The following is a 23,874-nucleotide window of genomic DNA, read 5'->3' on the forward strand; positions in this document are numbered from 1 at the left end:
AGAACAGAGCCATGAAGATGATTAAGGGGCTGGAGCACCTCTCCCAGGAGGACAGGATGAGAGAATTGGGAATGTCCAGATTGGAAAAGAGAATCCTCCAGGGAGACTTTACAGCACTTTCCATTACCTAAAGGGGACCTACAAGACAGATGGAGGGCTGCTTTTTACAAGGTGTAGTGACAGGAAAAGGGGGAATAGCTTTAAACTGAAAGAAGGCAGTGTCAGATTAGGCCTTAGGGAGAAATCCTTCACTATGTGAGCAGTGAGGCACTGGAACACATTGCCCGGTTCAAGGAGCTAAAACTCACCACAACTAGAACAAAAGAAAATGCAAACACCTGAATCAGCTAAGCACTGAGGGAGACAAGTAAGAGTGAGTACTGGCATGTGAAAGGTGCTGGAAGAGATGATTTAGCTATTTTATTGTTTTGCCGACCCATGTGAACAAGTCAGCAATATTGCAAAACTGCAAATTGAGTTGCAGACCAAATCAACTAACATGAATGCTCAGTTACCTAACATATCAACTGCTGCCACTGCTAAATGGAATTAGATATGTTGTTGACTTTATGAAAAAAAAGTTTAAGTTAACATACATAAACTAACTTTGAGTGAAAAATTGGAGAAATACTTTAACATTTTGCTAATATCATGGTGAAAGCAATAAATTAGCCATCATGTGTTATAAACTGTTAACTACAGGTCTGTCAGACTTACTTCAGTTATAGATACTGCAGGTATTGAAAAACATCTGGAGGACAATGCAGTCATTGGTCACAACCAGCACAACTTGATGAAAGTTCTGCTTATCAAACCTGATTTCTTTTTGTGATCACACCTAGCTGATGGGGGAATCCAGTTGATGTAATATTTTTTTATCTCAGTAAAGCTTTTGATACTGTCTCTCACAGGATCCTTCTGGACAAAATGTCCAGTACACAGCTGGATAAACACGTCATGGGATGGGTGAGCACCTGGCTCACGGGTCAGGCACAAAGGGTTACAGTGAATGAGGTGACATCAGACTGGGGACCTGTCACTAGTGGGGTTCCACAGGGCTCCATCCTCGGGCCTGCGCTTCTCAACATCTTCATAAATGACTTGGACACAGGACTGGAGGGATACAGAGCAAGTTCACAGAGGATACAAAACCGTGAGGAGCTGTTGAGTCCCTTGAGGGCAGGGAGACTCTGCAAAGAGACCTCAACAAACCAGAGAGCTGAGCAATCACCAACCGTATGAAGTTCAACAGGGGAAAGTGCCAGATTCTGTACCTGGGATGGGACAACCCTGGATATATGGACAGGCTGGGGAAGGGGATGCTGGAGAGCAGTGCCATGGAAAGGAACCTGGGGATCCTGGTTGCTGGCAAGTTGAACCTGAGTCAGCAGTGCCCTGGGAGCCAGGAGGGCCAGCCCTGTTCTGAGGGGCTTCAGGCACAGCATCACAGCCGGGCAAAGGAGGGGTTTGTCCTGCTCTGCTCTGAGCTGGGGCAGCCTCACCCCAAGTGATGGGGAGAGCTTTGGGTGCCACAATGTAAAAAAGACATTAAGCTCTAAGAGAGTGTCCAGAGCATGGCAACAAGGATGATGAAGGGCCTTGAGGGGAAGCCATATGATGAACAGCTGAGGTCACTGGGTCTGTTCAGCTTGAAAAGGAGACTGAGGGGAGCCCTCACTGCAGTTCCAACTTCCCTGTGAGGGCAAGAGGAGGGGCAGGCACTGATCTCTGCTCTGTGCTGACCAGTGACAGGACCCGAGGGAACGGCCTGAACCTGTGTCAGGGGAGGTTTATGTTGGATATTAGAAAAGGTTCTTCACCCAGAGGGTGATTGGACACTGGAACAGCTCCCCAGGGAAGAGGTAACAGCATCAAACCTGACAGAGTTCAAGAAGAATTTGGACAATGCTCTTGGGCAAATGGTGTGACTCTTTAGGGATGGTGCTGTGCAGGGCTAGGAGTTGGACTTGATGATCCCATCCAACTCAGCATGTTTTGTGATATATAGGTAGATACACTCACACACACACGTGTACATGTGTGTGTATTTCTAGTCATTAACTATCATCCTCTTTCCAAAATAATTGGAAAAAAAGTTAACTCCGGACCTTTGCTGACCTAAGTGTTCTCATTTCATTGTATTCAGACAGGAATTTCTGTCATCATAAGGCAGGTGAAGCCTAGCCTAAAATTTACAACCTTCTGTTTATAAGGAACTAGAGTTAACAAGAATATTTACTAAGTTTTCAATGGATTAAGCCTTTCCCTTCTAAAGAAATCTCTACAAATTGCTTCAACTACTAAAACCAACCCAAACAAACAAATAATTAAGAAAGTGAACCATTTTAATCACTACTTTGCTAATACTGCCAATAAGTTTACTGCTAATGTGGCCATTTTTCTTTAGGATGTAAACAGAAATTGTTAAGTAGATTGTATCTCTCATATAACTAGTTTTGACTGCTTATCAGTTTACACTAAATAAATATTTGCAATCTAAACACAAAAATTTTTAGAAGACATTACTTTGCACTTTTATTAAAAAGTGAAATTAACAGGATAGGACAGCATGCTTGCTTCCAGGCTTTGCCAACTCTTTTTTAAAAATCTTGGTACATCAATTTGCCTCCAAATGTGATCTTACCAGAACAGAGGTGCACGAGAGCAAATCACCTAACTGGGAAGCCTGAAAATACAGGATAAAATTATCAAGAGAAGGCAGCATTATATCACAAATTTGAGTGCTTAATGAGATTTTTAAAAATGCAATACATGCTAAAAGCTCTAGCTTTTTATAATCCTGAAGTATGTTAACTAGCATAACTTGGAAGTTTGGGAAAATATTAGTTTGAAGGCTAACAGTCCAAACCCAAGAGACTCAAAGACTCACCAAGGTCCCTTCAGCAAGGTGCAATGCATACAGAGAAACCAAAATTCTCTGCTTGTACTTTTGACACTGTTGGTGTATATCCTTCTGAACAGCACTTCAGACTTCATTATACACTTCCAACAGTTTAAAACTACTTTTCTCCTGAAGTCTGACAAAGCTCCGTAATTATTCCAGTAACAAAACAGAGTTCACGACCAGAATTCTTACAGTAGGGGGAATTTTTTTTATTTTTCAAGTTTAAAAAAAGAAAATGTACTATCAAATCCAGCTACTTATGCCTCTCTTTGCATGGCACTAAAACGATGCTTACAGGACAGATGTAGTTTTGTGGCTTATGGCTGAGTATAAGCAGACTGCATATTGTAAGCAAGCTGTGTAGGACAGTTCATTATTTAGATTGCCTGTTGTTTCCTACCGAATGACCTTTATTCAATTTCTTTTCTCTTTATTGAGTTTTAAATATACAGAAAGAAATATTCTAATAATAAATACTAAAAGAAAATAAAAACAGTTTCAAGGAGTGATGGAATGATTAGGGAAACATTCCAGTACCATGGTGTTTATCATCAAAGACAAGAACATATGTCCCGATTTCAAATCAGATTTCAATAGGACACAACAAGATAGGCACAGTCTGAGATACTTAATAAGGAGTAATTTCAGTGGCATATTGAATTTAAACTGAATGAGACAGAAGCTCTGCAGAAACAAACTAAAATTTATTCTAAGTCTATCTTGGAATGAGAGTAGAATTAACAAATATTAATATATCCATGTTTTTAAAAATATCTTTTTCTTCCCTTACTTGCTATCACACATACTTATCTATTTAAAAGCAGGTAACTGTTTAAGTGATCCAGACTTCCATCAAAAAGGTTAGTAATGAACTCATTTACACTTAAGAGACATTCTTACTATTCTTACAACTTATAAATAAAGAAATCTAACTAAAGATGCTTACCTACATGCATCATGCTACCTTAAGAAAGTAGCCTTAAGAAAAAGTCTTGTTGGTTGTACCATGTTCTGCAGCTTATATTCACTTATATATGTTGCACTGCACATTCAATTTAATTTTCTAGATTTACCCTCATCAGTGTGTGAAGATGCTCCAATAAATTCCAAATTAATAGATTCTGTTTCAAATAAGCAGGCTATATTTTACCGGTATATTACGAAGGCTAACCCAGACTTATTTTATTTGCTGAAGTACACACGTTTCTCATTGTCTTGATTTCTCTAGGACTTTACTCTGAGGCTGTAACAGATTTCTTTCAGCAACGAGACAAAGATACCATTTAATTGACTTTCCAGATTGTGAACATGACTGTGCAAAACTTACGTGTAATTATATTCTTTCCGTGTAACATGTCTTAGAAACACTTTTTTTAGTAGAAACCTATGCTTTGATATGAACAGTGCTTTTTTCTTAAAAACAAAGTGAAATTAAAATTTGCCTTTAAACACTGCTATTTTACAAACTTATTTAAAATATAAACCTATAAAAACAATGCCTTATATTAATATGCCCTTTACTTTTAATATACTCTTACACCAAATGTTACCACAATTAAGAAGTTTCAGCATTTTTCACCTCTTTGAAAATCTGAAAGCAGTTTATATTTGTAGTATATATTTGTAGTTCCAGCATTTCCCCTCACTAAAATCAATACAACTACTCAAGAAAAGCATGAAAGTACTTTAACCTGTTAGCTGGATTTGAAAGAATACAATTTTATAGTCCTAAATTATTCTTCAGTATGTTGGCATAAAGAAGCATACCTAATCTTGAGGTTCTTCTCAAATCTACTGACTATGAAACATATGACATAAAGAAATCTGCCATCCTGAACCCAAAGGAAACCGTATGATGAAAAGAGCCATGACAAAATAAATGCCTAGTCTTAAAATAGTAGTTATTGAAGAAGGAAACAAAATTCACAATCCAAAGGATTCTCCAGCAGGACAATTCTATCTCTCCTGCCATCATTGCAGAGAAATATTTTTAAGATTAGTCCCTTAACAAAGGTGGGGGTGTTGAGCCATTCCAGCCCATCTCTGTGCTCATCTTTGGCCAGAAGCTCCCTGCCTACTTAGAATCTGGGCAACAGAGATGAGTATGTGCCAGCTTTACAACTACTGCATTTCAGTGTAACATATTACCTACAAACCAACTTTTAATGTTCTAACTAAAATCCTACACTCTTAACTTCAAAAGAATCTAAGCAGCTGAAGCTTAAGTAACACAGTTTTCTGCTATAACTGGGAAATATACACAACCTAAAAAACAAACTAAGCCAAACAGTAACTTGTGAAAAAAACAAATGTACATGTTAAGAATACAAAAGTGGAGTTGTATAGAAATAGTTCATGTACCTGAAAGTTCATGTATCTTTATTGAAAGTAAATTTTAGGACAATGAAAAGCAAATCCTAAAAAGTGCCCAAAAGGGAAACACTAAGGTACCCCACTAACACAGGGCAACTTTTTTTTTTTCTTAAATGAGTGCTTTTCCAGTTTGAAGTATTGTTGATTTATGTGTTAGAAGTTTCATTTGTTAGAAGTTGCATTTGTAAACTGAGGAGTAATGTGAAAAAACTGAACGTAGCCTTCAAGATCTAGAAACTGATGTAATATACCATAAAAACAGAATAGAAATCCCAGCAAGGCTAAATATATTATAAAATAACTGCTCACTCTGTAAGAAATGTACCCGTTTCTAACATAGGTATAAACTACAACATATCAAAATTAAAGTAACTTAAGAAGCCTAATGTTTTGCTGCAGTAAAATCACAATTCGATTCACAACATTTATGTCAGAATGATAGCTTACAGTCAAGAGCCATTGTGACATTAACTAACACACACAGTGTGAAACATCCAGCATCTTATGAGAAAATTATACAGATTTTGTATAAACTTGCACTACCAAGATGGTTACTGCCCAGTACAAACTCTGCAGCAGGTTAGGCAGCACGCACTAAGAGGTAGATAGTGCTGAATGCACTGACTCTTTAATTATACGTTTTGGTGACCATCCAAATTAAAATTTGATAGTAAAGGTTTAAATGCTTTTAAGTTAGGCAGTTAAGTGACAAATCATTTTAAAAAAATGAAAAAAAATGAAATATTGCCAAATATTAGTAAAGGTATGAAAAAGCTACTTGTTTCAAAAGTAATATTCTAGAGATAAAATTCATTATTAGGTCTTTAAAACACAACAAATTTTCTGCATTTCACAAATTCTACAATTGTTCATGCGCTTACAGTTTTCGGTTCCTTAATCTACTATTAATACATTAGTGGTTTTTAAAAATAATTGAGGGCTAAACAGTGATGCACAGACTGATGCATTCCCAAGACACCTCTTCCCCCTTTAGTGTTAACAAGTAGGAATATGTTTTTGATGCTTCCAGTGTCAAGATCAGGTGAACTGAATGGTTTTACAGAGTACATTACTCCAACTCCTTAAGGGGCTATAAAATCACATTAAACTCAGCTTGTTATTAATAATTCATGGCAACTTCCTTAGTTCACTACGGGGGCATCACTCTTAGGGCATCATTCTTATTGAAATAACTTAACCGGGAAAGTCAGATAAACAGTGTTACCATCAAAATGAGAAGCCACCTACCAGGAACCCAGGGACTCTAAAAGCCCTAAAGAATTTAAATTTTTAAATTTTGTTTTACAATTTTTACAATCCAAAATTCTACATTCCTTTCTAAAAGTTGATATTAATTTAATAGATAAGTAAAACCAACAAAATTTTATCTATCTAATGAAATTTGGTTTATTTGCAGATTTGAAGTGTCACATTTCCACACATTTAGCTATATGGTATAAGAGCTATTTATGTTTTCATGACTCTCTAATAGATCCTTTTAACAAGAATATTTTACTTCAATTAAGGATTAAACTAAGTATATCCCATTAAACATATCTATGATGCAAAAATGCTATGATTTGGAATTGGAACTCTTTTAACTATAGTTAAAAATACCTACTAATAAAGCAGTTACTGACACCAATTATGACCCATAAAGACCACAAGACTTCATTCTTCATGGTCACATAATAGATAATTCTTACAGAATTATGTCATGTATTAGTAACATCTGGATTTCGATGCACATGACTAACTAGATGGCCAGATTCAGTAAAAAATCACATTCAATATAAACACATTAAGACAGGGACTAGACAATCATTTTGTAATTTACTCAATGGAACAAAATTAGCTTTGATGCATCAGTAAACCACCATGGAAAAATCAGCTTTATCCTTACAAACTTAATTAATTCTGATGTAGAAAAAAAAGTAAATCCACTTCAACAGCTTAGTCTGCTCTCTGAGTAAAATAATGCCCTATGCACAAAAAATTCTAGTTGTATGAAAATTCAAAACCCATCTTTTAGTTTTTAAAGTAACAAGAGAACACAGTTAGTGTTTTAACTGCTTTGTTCCCCCCAAGCACAGTTTGGTCTTAAGAAGTATCATATTAGTGAGTGGCTGGCTGTAACTTGCAGTGTCCAACACAGATAAAAGCTTGAAAGAGCAAGGGCCTAAGTGCATGAGTGCTCAAAGGTGCATGGGCCTAAGGAAGGAGGCTGTCTTTCTGGCTGTATCTAATCATTCCATAGATACATTATCTACATACTTTTAAAGACACACTTTGGATGAATTGGTCCTGATAATGTTGGGGAAAACAAAGAAGGTCAGGCTTTTGGGTCCTGATTCTGAATCATCTACACGGTAACTATTCCCTGGTGTCTCTCACTCGCTCTCTGTTCAGTAATGTAGTAGCCCAGGAAGGTTGTGTTTCCTGACATTAACACCAAGGACAAACAGAATTTCGTTACTGTCTTATGGAAAAAACAGTTGAGAATCCTTCTCAGAAAGTCACCTGTTTCTTCTAAGATAGTTTCAAATCCAGCTGGAAACCAAGAGAAGTGGTCCCAACTTGCCTTCTGAAGAAATCAGCATTCTTTTATTTGACTGCAACATCACTGTCAATAGTTTGATTCTTTAATAACAACACACAGCAAGTAGATACGCACAACAGTTCCTTGTAGATGAAATGAACAAGAAACACAAACGTTTTAACTCTTTTTCCTAATGCTCCCTTTTGCACAAATGGCAAAATAAATGAAAAGTCTCCCTGTGCACAGTCCTTTGTCATCAAAGGGCTGCCTATTTTAATTCATGTCTAGAACTGAACTAAATTTCAAAAGCTGTTATTCACATGAAATCAACTATCTCATTTTCTTATGTGTTGCAATTGTATCCTAGATTGGTTTATAGCTCACTGTCTGCTCTCCTAGGTCAGGAAACGCATTATATGAACAGTTCTAAAATAACACATTTGAAATGAAACAGGAATTGATGCTGAATACTCATTGCACACAGTGATACACAAGGACATCTTAGGTTCTTACCAGAATTACACCAATAGTTGTATTAGTTATATCACCCACTGAGAGTGCTTAATTTTTCCAATTTGATTTACATTAAAAAGAACTACTGACTTCTTAATGTTGAAAAATCAGGAATGAACAACATATGTTGCAACTGTTGTCACTGACAGATGAAAGAAGGGAAATGCCAGGATTTCAGAAGTGGAGTACTTCTTGAGAAACATTTTAAGTCTGTGACCAAATATAATTTATACCATAAGCAAGGATTGTTAGTAGTATGTGAGTGGTACTTGGGATTTTTAATGTAAAACTCTGTACAACTGAGAAGGAAAAAACCCCATCACAGATGTGTTCATGACACGATTTTAAAAAGCTGGTGTTCCCAAAACAGCCTGCTCACTTTAATGCAAGTTACATGACCCTCCATCAGAATATTACCCAAGAACCCAAAATCTCTGCAAAAGGGAAAGTATGTTAATACAGTAAATGTTTGCTTATTTTATATAATATTACAATAACTATAGTTTTAAATACATTTTAAAGCATCTGATGCTTGTTTTTAAATGTGGAATTATTTTTGTCTCCATATCTGTAACAAAAATTAGCAAATTTAATCCCAAGAGTAATTCAGAGATAGAATGTCATAACTCCTAGGCAGAGTCACATACACCTACAGGAATATCAGCTGGCATTAAGTATACGTGACTCAATAATTCTCAGGTACAAATGGGCACATAAAGTTCTGGGCCAAGGAAGGTGAATTTGGACAGCACAAGTAAACTTTAGGAGCAGTGCTAGGATTAACTGTGTGGCTCTGATTGATTTTAGTACATGTTACTTAAGTCTTGTATTTATTTGAGGAACAAGGCAACAGAAAAAGCTCCAGAAGTACTTCTCCTGAGCTTCAGGTGTTTTATGAGATTGATGTGGCCAAAGCACCATGCCATACTTGAAAATTTTGAGTTTTAATGTTATTTCAGAGCAGCACTCAGTACTTTTATAAGGCTGTAATGTGTTTTCATTTTACCTGTACTGGAAAAAAAAAAAAAAAAAAAAAGAATGGATAACAGCAGGAAAGCAGCTATTCTAAGAAAGGGAGGCATAAAATCTAAACATAATGCAACAAAGCAAATGAAGAAACTCTCCTTTTCCTTTATTAGAATAAGGGAAACAGATTGTGCTCATCTTGCTTAGGGCCAAGAGTCTCATTGTATAGAATTCAGCCAGGCTCCAGCACAAAGCTCACTATGGAGTTTTGCTGTGTTAAAAAGTAAACCAGATGGGACATTTGCTTCCAACAAGACAATTCTAATGGAAATTGTTAGAAGTACTGTAAAAGAAACTTTTCAGCTTCATCTGTTATTTTATTGTGTATAATAAGGGCAGGCAGAATGAAAAGCAGACTATGAAAACAAACTGTAAAATTTTAAAAATTCAAAACATTAATCATTAACCAAGTTTCGAATTTATGTGCCTCAGAACACCAACTGCTTACATAAAGAACATATCAGGCTAAAGCCAAATCTCAAACAGTAGCAGAGTTAATGTGAATAAAATATCTTAAAATTAGACAAAATGAGTAAAAAATAATCAACCTAAAGGTTAGCCTGTAGCTTCATACAGCTTGAAGAAAAAATATGAAGCATGTCAACAGACCAATACACCAGGACCTTGTGAGACCTAACAGACACAGCATTTTTGTTCAGGGACATTAAGATAACATCTCCTGTTCTTAAAAGACACCGTATTTTCCAGATGAGCTACAAAAGACAAAGCAGGTAGATGAGGTATAGTTCTACAGTTACAGTTTTTGACGACTTCTTGTACATTTGTCTAAGAATTTTTAAAGTACTGTGCACTAACTGTGCTAGAGCAAAATGAAACAGCTGGGGGTTTTTTTGTTTTGTTGTTGTTGATTTTGTGTTTGTTTCATTTTTGTTTTGTTTTGAGGGTTTCGTTTGTTTGGTTTTGGGTGGTTTTTTTGGTTGTGTCAATATCTTAAGACTGTAGCCCTGAATTGTTAGTGGCAATAAACAGCTTTTTTCAATACAAGCTACACCCATTTCATCACAACAACAAATTCACTCTTAAAGGAAGATAACAGACAATAAGGGCAATATTTTGTAAACACAGTAACTTAGACACAAACTGAACCCATTAATTCTGAGAAATAGGGTCAGTTGTCATAGAGAGATAAGCTTATGCTTCAATTATCCCAATCCAGTTTGCCAAATAGAGGTACCTACCACTATAAATTTACTGTTAAAATGGCAATATATGTTTTCTTCTTTTTAAATCTTGCTCTCAGATGAAACACTACGCTAAGCTCCCTTTTCTTCTTCAGGAACTGGTCTATACCAGACTTAAGAAATTCTACTCAGGCTTCGACTTTGTCCTACCATATTTCTTCAATCAGCCAGAAAGCAGATTGGAATGAAATTGATATGATTGGATAAAGCAAAATCAAATTTTTTCAACATTTAGTTTCAGTAATCTAATTATGAAGCTTTTAGTAATAGCGTAATTACTTTGAAGTTCTGAACATATGTTTCCACTGAGAGTATTCCACAGAGGACACTGTACCAGAGAAGGCAAAAAATGTAAACATAAATCTACCAAAAATATTTCAGCTCATCAAAAAAAAAAAAAAAAAAAAAAAAAAAAAAAAAAAAAAAAAAATTGAAAGGAGAACCATATGCCAGAGATGTAACATGATGTCCAATATGAACCACTTTTGTTTCCATCATGCACAGTCCTTTAATTTAATACCAATGAAGAAAATGGAAAACAATTTTTCCATGACATCAAAGCACATTACCAAAACATTACTGGATTGGCACAGTCAAAAAAAAAAGAAAATACACATGTAAAATTATTATGACAGATAGCAGCTGAACACTATTCCTTGAACTTGGCAGGTCTAAATGTTTCCACTGGTGGAAAGGATGTCTTGGAGAAATAGCTCACAGAATGGGCCTAAAAAAGCCCAGGCATCTCAGTTTCTTGTGATTCTCACTCTTGTAAATTTAGCTAAATATCCTTAGCTCTATACACTAAAAGTTTTAAATCCAAAGTGTGTCAAATCTAACAAGTCAGTTCTACTGGCTAAATTTACTAGGAAAAAAAAAATTAATCAATTAAGAGGGGAAATTCACCACTGAGCAAGACATTCAAAAATGCTAAACAAAAGACATAGAAGACAGCAGCACAGACAGGAAGACACTGGGGGGGAAAAATCAAACTCAAAAACCAAACAAATAAAAGGAAGTAGGGGAACTACATCATAATATAGAAAAGCTTTACACTTTTAACAGAACAACACTAACACTGGTCATCACAACAGTGGTGAACAAAGCAAGCACATTTTTGTTACTGGAAAGTCAACTCTGCTTTTTTTGTTTGTGGTTTTTACGTACCACAAACAATTTACAAATGCAAATGAATTTGGTTCAGTGCCCTTCTAGGTCATCAAGAGCAAGCTTAGTGCACAAGCCTACTTCTGCATACTACAGAAAACTGCACTCTCAAAAGATACACTAAAGTAAAGGAGGATATCCAACTTTTGTGGCAACAAATGCATTGTTCATACCACCTTCACAAAGAACACAGCACAACCAACAGCTTTTAATTGCAACTACTCTCTAAAGGGAGAGAGCACCTGAACCAAAGCATTTGGCAATGGATTCTCTAGTTACACATTACATGCAAGTAAGCATGGGCAATAATTTATAAAACCTGCTAAATCAATTTTCTGTAGCGCCCTACCTGAAAAACTCAAAACACTGCATCAGAATATCCTTAGCCCCTGCTTAGTTAGTCTCCAGTGTCTTGATATTATAATACTGTTATTCTGCAGACATCAAAAAAAATCAACCAAAAGTACCATAAGAAAGCAAAAAGACACATCCCACTTTTCCTCCCCCTTACTACTTATCTTTCAAAAAGAAATCCAAGCAAAAAGCCTTCTCATCTCCCTTAATGGAAAAAACAAAATGCAGAACACTTATGTATATTTAGCAAAATGCAGCTGTATTTTGAAGATATCCTACTTCGAATGGCACTAAGTTTATAACACCTTGCTGACAGAGTAATAACAAAGCATTTTGCAGGAAAATAATCGTTAAAATACCAGTAAAACACAAAGTGTTTCATGATGCAATTCTGTACACACAGTCCAATACAGCAACCCTAGCTGAAGGGAAAAAGGCTCAAACAAACTGAGCGAAACAGGTCATGTATTTGAAATGCAAATAGCCTTTGATAGTCTGAGGTTTAAGCTTCGTTTAATCAAACTATCAGCCAGATTATGCCACATGCTCGTGAACTACAACTTGAGCTATTACTCCAGTATTGTAGTAGAACTATCCATAGCATTATAACAGCAAAATGGAAACAGAAAAAAACCACAAAATTGCAGCATGACATCAAAATATCTAAGAAGAAAATTCCTGAACTACTTTTCCTTTGGTTGCTACACAAGTACCATTATGATAATAGTACCATGTATGTACATATATTCAAGGAAATTCTGAAAGGGTTTATTCTTATTTTGCTTCCTCAAGGTTATTTTCATAGCAATGAGAAATATTTATGCAGAAAGTAGATTACCAACACACTGAAAAAGGGTGCAACACAGGGGAGTGATCGGTCATCCAGATAGCTAAAACTTTCACCCAGGCTCCCATTCTCCCTTAACTTGATTACTGCTGGATGAATCATATTTCACTGTCAAAGCCCTTTGCAACCTGTCGTTACTACCACCTTCATCTCTCATTCAACACAGAAATGCAGAACTGCCACTGTTAACTATATAGAGTCAATCTTCTACATTTCTAAAACAGCAAGGGCCTTCTGGGTTTTTTGCTCTTTGAGAGATATTTTCTGAAAAATTCCACAAAGCTGTCCCAGTATCTTCCTTCAAAATCAGTTTTAATTTTTTATTTTCTCCCCCCAAAACAGGTGTTCAAGAATGTGACGTTATTGCCAGGGCTGTTGGCTAAGAAATAGTTCAGCCAATCCAACTGCAGGTTGTCACTTCCATTCCACTAACAGCAGTTTTCAGCTGATCCAATGGTAAGCAAATAAATAAATAAAATAAAGAATAAACTTTTAAAACCCACCACAAACGACTCCCCAAATCTTGCATGCCCCTACATAGAGCTATGACAAGCTATGTCACTTAACTAGCTCAGTCTAGATTCAAATTACCATTTAAGGAACCTGAATGTGTACAAGTCTATACAACCTGGTCTGTGAGAAACAAAGATCAAAAGGAAAGATAGAAAATCAAAAATCAGTTAAAGGAATTATTACCTGTATAAGTATATTATGGTACTAACTTATGAGGACATAAGACATTTCTAGAGATATGAAACTGTGGAACATTTTTGAAAATATACCATGTGTTTCATAGGAAAATTCTTTTCAATACTCAGGTTAAAAAAATGGGTAGACGGTTATCTCATCCTTCCCATTCTGCCTCCAGTTTTTGTTATGGCATTCCCAGCTCACAAATGTTTAGAGGAGAGTTTTCAGAAAGTCTTAGAGTGGGACCTTGGACTAGATCTCCACATCACATGCTTTGAAGATAAGTATTTTATTTTTGGGGGGTGAGGGAGGGTGTCATACTGATTTTGGCTAGGATAGAGTTAATTCAACTTAAAAGCTGGTACAATGCTGCATCTTGAATTTAGTATGAGAATAATGTTGGCAACACACTGATGTTTCAGTTGTTGCTAAATAGTGCTTAGCCCAAATCAAGGACTTTTCAGTTTCCCATGCTCTGTCAGTGAGGAGGTGCATAAGAACCTGGGACAGTGTGGCCAGGAGACAGCTGAGTCAAACTGGCCACAGGGATATTCCACACAACATAGATCATGCCCAGTAGACAAACTGGTGGGAGTTGGTCTGGAGGATGGGCTGGGCATTGGTCAGTGGCCTATGAACAATTTTATTGTGCATTCCTTGTTTCTCTTGGGTTTTATTCCTCTCTCTCTCCTTATCATCATCATTAGCATTATCAGTATTATTATTACTCTGTTTCAATTATTAAACTGTTCTTATTTTTGCCCCCAATTCTCCTCCCCATGCCACTGCTAAGCAGGGGAGGAGCGAGTGAGCCAGTGGCTGTGTTGTGCATAGTTGCCAGCTGGGGTTAAATCAGGGCAGGCTGCAACTCGTGTAAAGCTGTGTTTTTAAATTTGCAACTAATCGGTCTGTACATTTCATAATCAATATTCACAAACGTTTCTGTCTGCCACAGTGAAAACAGAATTATAATTCCTTAGTCATATAACATTTATATTCATGAGCAGTAAGTAAATACCTAGATTTCAGTGTGAGGGCTGGAGGCATCAGCTCTGTAACCACACGGGCAGTCCCTTAGGTACACTCAGCTTACTATTCTGAAGCATTCAAAAACAAACACGCACTGCAGTTTCTGCAAACACATGTATTTTATATACTACAGCAATACATCAGATCAGCAGATGACATTGCAAAATAAAAACAGTGGAACACCTGACCCTCTGTGCTTTCCTTAAGCCAAGCCTTCAATTTAAAAGGTTCTCAACTATGTAAGAAAAAAGTAGCCCGAATGACAAGAAAGTCGTATAAAAAAATCATAACTAAGAAGAGATCATTTGCATTAATAAGTATACCAAGTGAAAATACTGGACAACTGTTTATAACCTTCTTTTTAGCTTTAGCAAAGGTGAAAGAACATTAGCCGTACACCTGCAATCATATACTGCTAAGAAAACATGAATAGCTGAAACAGCATTCTTGGAAACTTTTGAGATGTTCAATTTAGAAACAATAACTACTTTCACAACAAAATGCATGGTTTTCAACTCGATCAGATCTTAAATAGACAGCAACTATGACACCAACGCTGATGATGAAACAGAAAACCTTGAGGACAGCAAAGAGTTGCTAAAATGCATGTGCATCCATTACATTTTACAGGTTTTGCTTTAAATAATTCTCAAAACTGTGAAAGTCAAATCAAGATGAAATGTGTAACGGGAAGGTTACAAAACGGATCCTGTAATTTTGAACTCCCCAGGTATGGGTTAATCTTTCAAGGAAGAGAAGAAAACGCAGTGCTGAAACAAGCGAGTCACGCTTCCCACGAGCACTGGATGGGTACAGAGCGAAGATCAAGGACCAAAGGGTCACACTCCCAACACCACGAGGTGCTCTAAGCTGCTTCTTTTCCAGGCTGCCACCAGGCACCCCGCTAGACCAATTACATGTAGAGATGCAGGCAAGGCCAAAAAAAGATCGCAGAACACACAAACCTCGCCGAGAAGCACTTACAATCGATATACCGAGAAGGAATAAAAAGCAATTTAAAAACGACCTCAGTCACAAGGTCTGGCCAGACTTTTTACCCCTTTTCCCACGGGGGTAAAACAGGAGGTCAGTGACCCCTCTCAGCACATTGGGCTTGGCGGGCCCTGCGCGGTCCCGACGCGATTTAACCAGCGGGCGCAGACCGAGAACAGACCGAGAACAGCCCCAGCTCGACCCCCGCTCCTGCCGAGCCACCGGGGAGGACGGGTGGGGACCGAATGAAAACGAAGGGAGCTGGGCAAGCCCCCAATACCCCCAGGGCCGCAGACATGACAAGAGCACCGGCCGAGACGGCAGCAGGGAAGGGGCGGGGAGGAAAGGGGCGGGGAGGAAAGGGCGGAGCCGCATCCGGGCTCGCCCCGCTCCCCGACGCGCTCACTCACCGATCATGGCGGCGGCGGCGGCCTCGGGGGAGGAGAGGGGCGTCGCGTGCACGCGCGCGCACGTGCCGGCCGCGCCTGCCGCTCGAGCACGGCCCCTGTAGCCGCCCTGGGGGGTCTCGCGACTGCGGGCGGGGTGGGCCGGCCCTGAACGCGCACGCGCCTCAGTGAGGGAGGTGGAGCGGCACGCTGCGCTCCCTGGGTAACGGAGTTCTTGGCCAGTTCACACCCGCACACGCTTCTCTCACGTCATCGCCTCACATTTCTCCACCGCACCGCTAATGGCTTTCTCGTTAACTGCTGCCCGCCGCCCCGGTGTACGGTGCACCGGGGGTAGGTATAGCCGTGCGGCGCCGGGCGGTGCCGACGGGGCTCTCGGTGATTCCCCTCCCGCTTCCCCGGCGGGTTGTTGACGCGTTGCTTGGCGACGGTCGCGTGGCCATGGGACCGCGCGTGGCGGCAGGTGCCCAACGGAGCCCGAGAGGGACCCGCAGGGTCGGACGCGGCGGGGGGACAGCGGCGGGCAGGCGGGGGCGAGGACCCTCCCGGGGACAAGGACATCAGGTGGTGATGAAGGGCTGGACACGGCCGAGACGGGGGAGACGAGCTGGGATGATGCAGAAGGGGACCGGGGGCGGGGGCGAGGGGCAGGCAAAGGGGGCCCGTGAGGGGCGGGGAAGGCACGGGACGGGTGCGTGGGGAGGGAGTGGAGCTGGACCTGCTGCCTGCTCTAACTCGCTGGGCACGGGACGCTGATGTTCGCTTGTTTTTTCCAGTCCGTAGTTTGAATCTGGTCCGTCGCGGGCGACGGTGGGGAGATGGTAATGGAGGAGGGGGGCCCGGGCCCCTCAAAGCCCGCAGGTGACAGGTACCCCCGGCAACGAGAGAAGAAGGACAAGCAGCAGGACAAGCAGCAGGCCTGCGAGGGATTCAGTATTAAAGCCATGATGAAAAACAGCGTGGTAGGTTTGCTGCTAGCATAGAGGTGATGCTAATTAGCTTAACTTGTCCAAGAAGCACAGCAAGTTAGAGCTGTGGACAAAACACGTCAGGAAGGTGTGCAAGTTGCTTATCTGGAGTTTGATGGTTGCTGAACTTACCCTCAGACTTTGCAGAAGTATTACTGCAAGGTAACTTTGTGCCTGTGGAAGTTGTGGTGCTTTCACCAAGTGCTTTGCTTTGGTGCCACAATTTTTTCTTTTTTTGTATGATTTTGTATTGGCAGTGCCCATTCTGTAAACAGCCAGACTATGGAACTGTGTGTGAGGCTTACTGCTTCCCACATAGCAAAATGCTGTCAAGTGGTAGTGCAGTATTTCTCAAAAGTTTTCATACACTGGCATAGTGTATAAAATTGATGTGAATGTCACATAGGACGGCAAAGATCTGGAGAACAGATTAATAGATTTTTAAAACAAACTTGGAAAATAACAAAAAGCTTCCACACCATCCAGGAGAATACTAAACAAACAAATATTAGTTCTCCAACTTGTAGTTCAAAGGCAGAGAAATTGATCCAACAAGTAACAGTCACAATTTCTAATGAACTTGGAGGCTTGGGCGTTAAAATAGTAATATAAAAGCCCTTCAAATCTCTTTATACTGTTTTATTTGTCTACCTTTATCAGGATTTAGGAGTTAAAAAGCTTCAACTAGTACAGAGTACAAATGTTCAACATGTAAGTGGATGAGGTAATATTACCATACATCTCTGCCTAAACTCCTGAATTGTATTCTTCATTTGGAAACAGTTCAAGGTGTTAGCAAAGGCTTGAGTCCTCCAGGGTTTTTTTTAATCTATAGAGTATTCTCACAGCTATTATGAAATACATTATTTCCCCTTGTTTTGCTCAAGTGGTCTTCCTGGAGCGGTCTCTCTGACCTTGTTATTTGCAAGAACATCTACTTAAAAACCTAAACAAGCACATTTTTAATGAAATTTTAAATAGAGTAAAAGTTGTGTACCTGAAAAACTTTCTCCTAATTAATAAAACTAAAACATATTTCACCTTACTTGCAAAAACACAAGATGAACACGACCAAAAAAATCCCATTTTTTAAAAGACTGTTAGGTTTATTTTTATTCTAGAGATGCATGAAATAGACTATAATACTTAAGCAACATTTAGGATTAGTTTTTAAAATGTTTCCTGATCTCTGAAAAAAAATTAAAGTAATGGATATTTGCACGTGATTGTTTGCACCTAGATATGTAAAAGATGATTTTGTCCAGAAGAATTAGCAGTTTCAGTGGAGTTTGAGAAATATATATTTAATTTTAAAAAAGGAACTGTGACTTGTGAACATAACTAACTATGAGTTTCATCAGAATTTAGGTTTCCTTTTAAATATTTATAGAATATTAACTTCTATGGCTGCATTTCTAATTTCTTAAACGTTAACAGAACATTAAATTGTGATACTGCCATTAGGGAACTGCATACAGGTAAACTGCTGCCTTTGCAGCTACTCACAGAAGAACAGAAATTACTTTCTTTGGCATGGACATCTGGAAGTCATGTAGCCCAACTTCCCGCTTGAAGTGGGCCTGTCACCAGCACTCACATCAGCTCAGTCATGGGTTTTCCTAGCTAAACTGTGAAACCCTCCAACATCAGGGATTGCCTGACCTGTCTGGGCAATCTGTTTCAATTCTGCCCTGCTCATCTGCTCCCTTGCCTGCCCTTTCAGGCCTGTCAGAGCTCGGGTTTACAGTGTTTTGGCCTGCTGCACACGTTCTATTCATAACTGGCTTGGATGCTCTGAAACTCTTAGTGGTCTTGGGACATGGATAGTGTCAGCACTGTTTTGCAAGAGCTCCAGCTGTGGTCAGGCACCCACCAGAATAATTTTCAGTCAGCGTGCAGAAAAATCAGGGTAGAGTAAGGAATATTTCACTGCCACTCTGTCTGTGCAGAAGTGGGAATTCCTTTTCTCTTTTCCAACTACTTTTTAAATTGAGCTTTAGATTTATTAAGTGCTCACTTGTCAGAGGTTGACATCATTGATGAAGTTCTCATGGAAGGCTTAGGAGTTGACTGGAGGGTTGAAAGCACAGCAGGAATATCTAGTTAAGACATGGTAATTCTTTTTGTTAGCAGCATGATAAGGCATAGGGTTAAACGTGTTTGGCATCCCCAGGTCAAACAATGAGGTACTGATTAATAGCCTTTGGTGTAAGCATGTAGTTAGTCTTAAACTCTTAGTCTAGAGTCTTAACAGATTACCATTATACATCTATCACTGTAAATATTGTAGTAAACGTTCCAGAATTCTTTTACATTGCTTGGGCAAAGAGTGTTTTACTAACCTGTTTTTCATGAATGCTTCTGAATAGTCTGCTTTCATAGTCGTTAGTAAGTGCAGAAATTAGGTAGATACAATATTTAAGACTTTTCTCAGCTCTCGGTAAGTGAAATATAATGCTTAAATATTCACCTAAAAATGTTCCTGAACTGAATAAAGTGTTTAAGTTATTCCAAAACTGTAAATTTATATAGCAGTTCAGATTAAAAGCAAGGTTCAATAAAGCTCTTCTATGCTAACAAACTACATTTACATTTTAATTGTTTTGTCCTCCAATGTAATCAAGAATGTAATGTGCTCTTACTTCAGAGGTGCTGCATGTAGAATTAGGAATACAATTAAAAACTAATATATAAACTAGCAAATATAGAAGTGCCTGAACTTGAATGTGGACAGCAGGAAGATATCTCTGTTCACTTCTGATTCTCTCTAGATGATATTTTCCTATTTTCTGCAACTGTATGTAAGAGAATAAAGTGTTAGTGTCCCACTTTTCTGTAATGCACCAATGGTAAAAGCACTTTTTCAAGGACAGGATTCATTTTAGTACTTAAAGGAAACAGTAGAAAGGTAATTCCTATCTATCTCCCAACTTTTAAAATATTTACTATTACACTGATGTGTTCCATGACATCAGTCAGAAACTGCCTCCAGGAACAGGCCACTGGGATAGGATGAGAACGTTTACTAGATGGCCTTAAAAAGGAAGGGATGCTAAATTTTTTTTCTGGATTTCTAAAACCAAAGTAGTTATTCAACCTTAGAGAGTCTTAGCTATGTGTAGGGCGCAGCTTTCTTCTCTTAAAAAAAGTGTAATTGCTCTTAAGCAGAATAAATGGTCATTTATATTGCAGCTCTGGATTTTCATCTTCTGTTCTGCATTTAGGAGTCTGCAGTCTGTATGTATTGGGATAAATTCTCAATCTTTGTACTTTACACTCTTATTTCAAGGCATCTTCACTAATGTGTGTTGTGAAGGGCTTTCTTACCCTTTACCATTTGATAATAACTCATAGCAAAAGTTTAAATTTAACCATAATGTGATTTATTTATGTTCTGAAATTTGTCATTATATTTGTATTCATCCACACTGTGTAACCAAGACTACTTTTGTTATTTACCTTGTAGCAATCCAAATTTCTGATTTGATTTTGAGGCTACAGGAAAGAATATGAGAAAGAAGTTGTATCTTTTGATTATAACAGCTAATTTATTGGAAAAAGCAGTGTGTTTTGGGGCAAAACATGTCAAGTTAAAAGAGTGTTTTGGTCGATGTATATTGGGAAGTAGCACATCTGTCTTGGAGGAGCTTCTCCAGTTTAACAATAGCAATTGTGTACAATCTACAAGTGCACTTCAGTGAACACTGTGAGACAATTAAAACTGTCAGTGCTCTGGAAGGCAATCCTATTTTCTTCCTCTCATCAGGCTGTTTAGTACTGCTGCCCATTGTTGTGTTCTCATTTTTACAATGTTGGCTGCTCAGAGAACTGATCCTGCTGAAAATACTCCAGCCTCTTAAAGCTTATAGCGTTGAACTGCTGTCTGTGGGATTGAGGCAAGCAAAGCTTCTTCTTTAACGAGGTTCACCTGTTTTGCCCTTCTCCCGGTCCTGACTGCATGCTTCCATCTCTTCTTTTGCACTGACGTTTATTCTTGCAAATATAGAGTAAGTTGGATCAGCAGTAACAGCTCTTAAGTTAATGTATGCAATGAGAAGGGAAGCAGGAGAATGTCAGCACAAGCTATGTGTGTGGCAATGTACCCTCTTTGGCAACATTCCAGTCTTAATTCATTTGAAACCAGTTATGATATCGAATTCTAGCAGAGTAATTCCACAAGCACTTACAGCAGCATAAACTTGAACCACAATTGAAAGGCGTTGTTTTCATCCCTGGACATTTATTCTTTGTGCAATGTGAACTTTTGTATGGCTTTGTGGTAAACTGGACAGGGGTCCTGGTTAAACCTAGATTAAAAGCAGCTCAATTTTTTTTTTTTATTTAATAGCATTTTAATAGACTTGACATATACTTTGATAATAGTGTAAGCTCACAAAAATTGTCACTGCTGCAGCCCTGCCTGAGTCTGCTGCCTGTTTGTAGCTCCTCCTTTGTGCCAGTACATAGTCATCCCACTAGATTGATGAGGCACTTCAGTTGCATTAGATTCAAACATGAAAAGCTTCAACACAACGAGGTTTTTATTTCCCCTCATAAAGTTAGATTCCTTTCCAATTCCATGCTTGTATTTACTGTAATGACCTCTTTGATAGTAAAACGTAAAAGCAGAATATACAGAAAAAATACTAATGCTTAAGACTGTAATTTCTTCAAAAAGCTTCTATTTCATATTATGTTTTCCAGCTATACCCTAGATGGCTTAATCATACTGCTCTTATTTTAAAATACTTCAAAGCCAGCACTTTATTTTTGTGAATGTGGTGAAAGGTATTGTTCATAGTTGCAGTCTGAGGATGAAAAGATCAGTTTCTTAGCATAAGCACTAAGAAATTATGCTGCTTCATTTATGAAAAACTGTTGCACATTTGAATTTCCAGTAAATCTTCTCTTCTAATTCAGTCATATGACTTAAAATAGTTAATAAGTAAATTATCAGTTAGACTCTGTTTTGTGGTTTGATTGACAATTCTTGTCTTAAATCACTTCATTTGATTAATGATATTTTATAAAGAAAAAGACCTTGGGAAGGTTTTAAGTTTCACGTTTAGAGAAGGTAAAAGTAAATTGATTTTAAGACATGGCAGTGCTTTTTCAAAACTCCCCTACTAATTACTTTTTTATGAACTAATGAATAAAATATTGTAACTGGAAGTGATTGCAAAGATAGTTGTTAAATTCTGTCAATTCTTGCACAGGAATTGAACTGTTTTGAACTCTGCAAACTGTGTTTACAGATTTCATACAAGTTAAAATCCTACAGTGCTCTGAATATATGGATATCTTCATCTGCTGTTTCTCTGAAGACAGCATTTTTCAGTTTTGAGATTTTTTTTTTACTGTAAATGTACTAATTTAGAACAAATTATTAAACTATAGTTAGTAAGAATAGTCTCTGAACATGATTTTAAGCTGTCAACTTGCTGTGTAGGGAATTATCTAAGGTCAGCATTTCCTTTATGCAGCTGAGTATGCCTCTGGAGCCACCCAACTGAAAATTGAAAGAGATGAGTTAGAATGCATGAACCATACACCCTTCTCAGTACTAAGTCTCCAGAACAGTTTCCAAAGAAACTGACACATATGTACATATTCTTCCTTTTAACTTGGTATCTTCAGTTTCATTCGAGAAAAATCCTGTGCTCTGTGTAAGTTTCAGCCTTTGTCTTAGTCTTTTCCCTGTTAGTTGATTTGGAATACTTTAGGATGCTATCTGAAGTGAGTTCAGTGAAGAGCCATCAAGGAAGGGTTCTAGATGTTGCAGGAGGAGAGGCTGAGGAGAAGTGTATTTCAGCCTGGAAAAGAGAAACCTACCAGGATACTTCATGGTATTCGATCTTAACAGACCTAGTGACCTAATAGCTGTGAGAAAGGTGTCAGGAAGAAAAAGCACTGTAGTGATGGGAGGATGTGGGAAGATGGGTTGTAAGCATAGTGCAGGAGGCAATCTTTCCCAATGAATTACAGCTGTACTGATTACCAAGGAGTAGAAACAGCCTTGCCTGCCCAATCAGGATGGGTATTATAAAAGAGTGGGCTAGCCAAAAATTACAGTTGGAGCTTGGGACTGAGAGTCTGCTGGCTATGAGGAGGCATGGGACAGATAAGGTAAGAAGATTCTGTGTGAGGGATAGATGTGGTTAGGTGACTGGGTAAGGGACAGCTTGGGGCTTAGCCAGTCATGTAGAAGGATGGAGGAAACTTGCAGAGAGGAGAGGAGTCAGTGCTGTGTGGAGCTCCCTGTAATAAAAGGAGTCAGTACTGGGTGAAGCGGCCTGTGAGGGAAGGAGTCAGAGTTGCATGAGAGGGATCCATTGAGAGAAGGCATGAAAAGCTTTTGATAAAGGGTTGGTGATGATGCTGGTCATGTCTGTCTCAAAATAATTGCTGCAGGAGGACAAGACATATGTGTTGAAATACAATGTTTGTGATGGTGAAAAGGTTTTTTGCAATGAGGATAGTCAAGCAGTGCATCAGGTTTCCCAGAGCTCTGCAGTCTTCTTGGAGATTTTCAGACCCAAATGGAAAAAAAGCCCTGAGCAACCTGTTCTGAGATAACCGTGCTTGGAGAAAGAGGTTAAATTGGAGACTTCATGGGGTAATTTTCAACCTGAATTTTCCCATGGTTTTGTGTCTTCCACGTTATGGTTGTTTGTGGTCACTCTGTGGCTTTTTTTGTTGCTAAGATCAGACAAATTAGTGATGACTAACTTACTTTATATTTGGACAAGGAAAAAGGCATTTGAATGTTTTTGCTTCAATAAATCTGCTGCCTTTCTCAAGTTGTGGAGAGGGTAATAAACACATCTCTCTTCTGACCCTCAGAGAAACTATATAACAGCT

The 23,874-nt window shown here is 38.5% G+C and overlaps 2 protein-coding genes across 2 annotated transcripts in view; one reads left to right on the top strand and one right to left on the bottom strand.

The window, feature by feature from the left end:
- PRKN (parkin RBR E3 ubiquitin protein ligase) overlaps window positions 1-16,179 on the bottom strand; it is a 671,877-nt gene extending 655,698 nt beyond the window's left edge. Inside the window, exon 1 of the mRNA XM_014875951.2 lies at window positions 16,049-16,179. Coding sequence (XP_014731437.2) covers window positions 16,049-16,055 — 7 coding nt within the window. The 5' untranslated portion in view covers window positions 16,056-16,179. The remainder of the gene's footprint in view (window positions 1-16,048) is intronic.
- A 68-nt stretch (window positions 16,180-16,247) lies between these two features.
- PACRG (parkin coregulated) overlaps window positions 16,248-23,874 on the top strand; it is a 95,583-nt gene continuing 87,956 nt past the window's right edge. Inside the window, exons 1-2 of the mRNA XM_088161416.1 lie at window positions 16,248-16,378; window positions 16,822-17,007. Coding sequence (XP_088017542.1) covers window positions 16,864-17,007 — 144 coding nt within the window. The 5' untranslated portion in view covers window positions 16,248-16,378; window positions 16,822-16,863. The remainder of the gene's footprint in view (window positions 16,379-16,821; window positions 17,008-23,874) is intronic.

The sequence above is a fragment of the Sturnus vulgaris genome, chromosome 3, assembly GCF_052056855.1.
Source record: "Sturnus vulgaris isolate bStuVul1 chromosome 3, bStuVul1.hap1, whole genome shotgun sequence".
Taxonomy (NCBI): Eukaryota; Metazoa; Chordata; class Aves; order Passeriformes; family Sturnidae; genus Sturnus; species Sturnus vulgaris.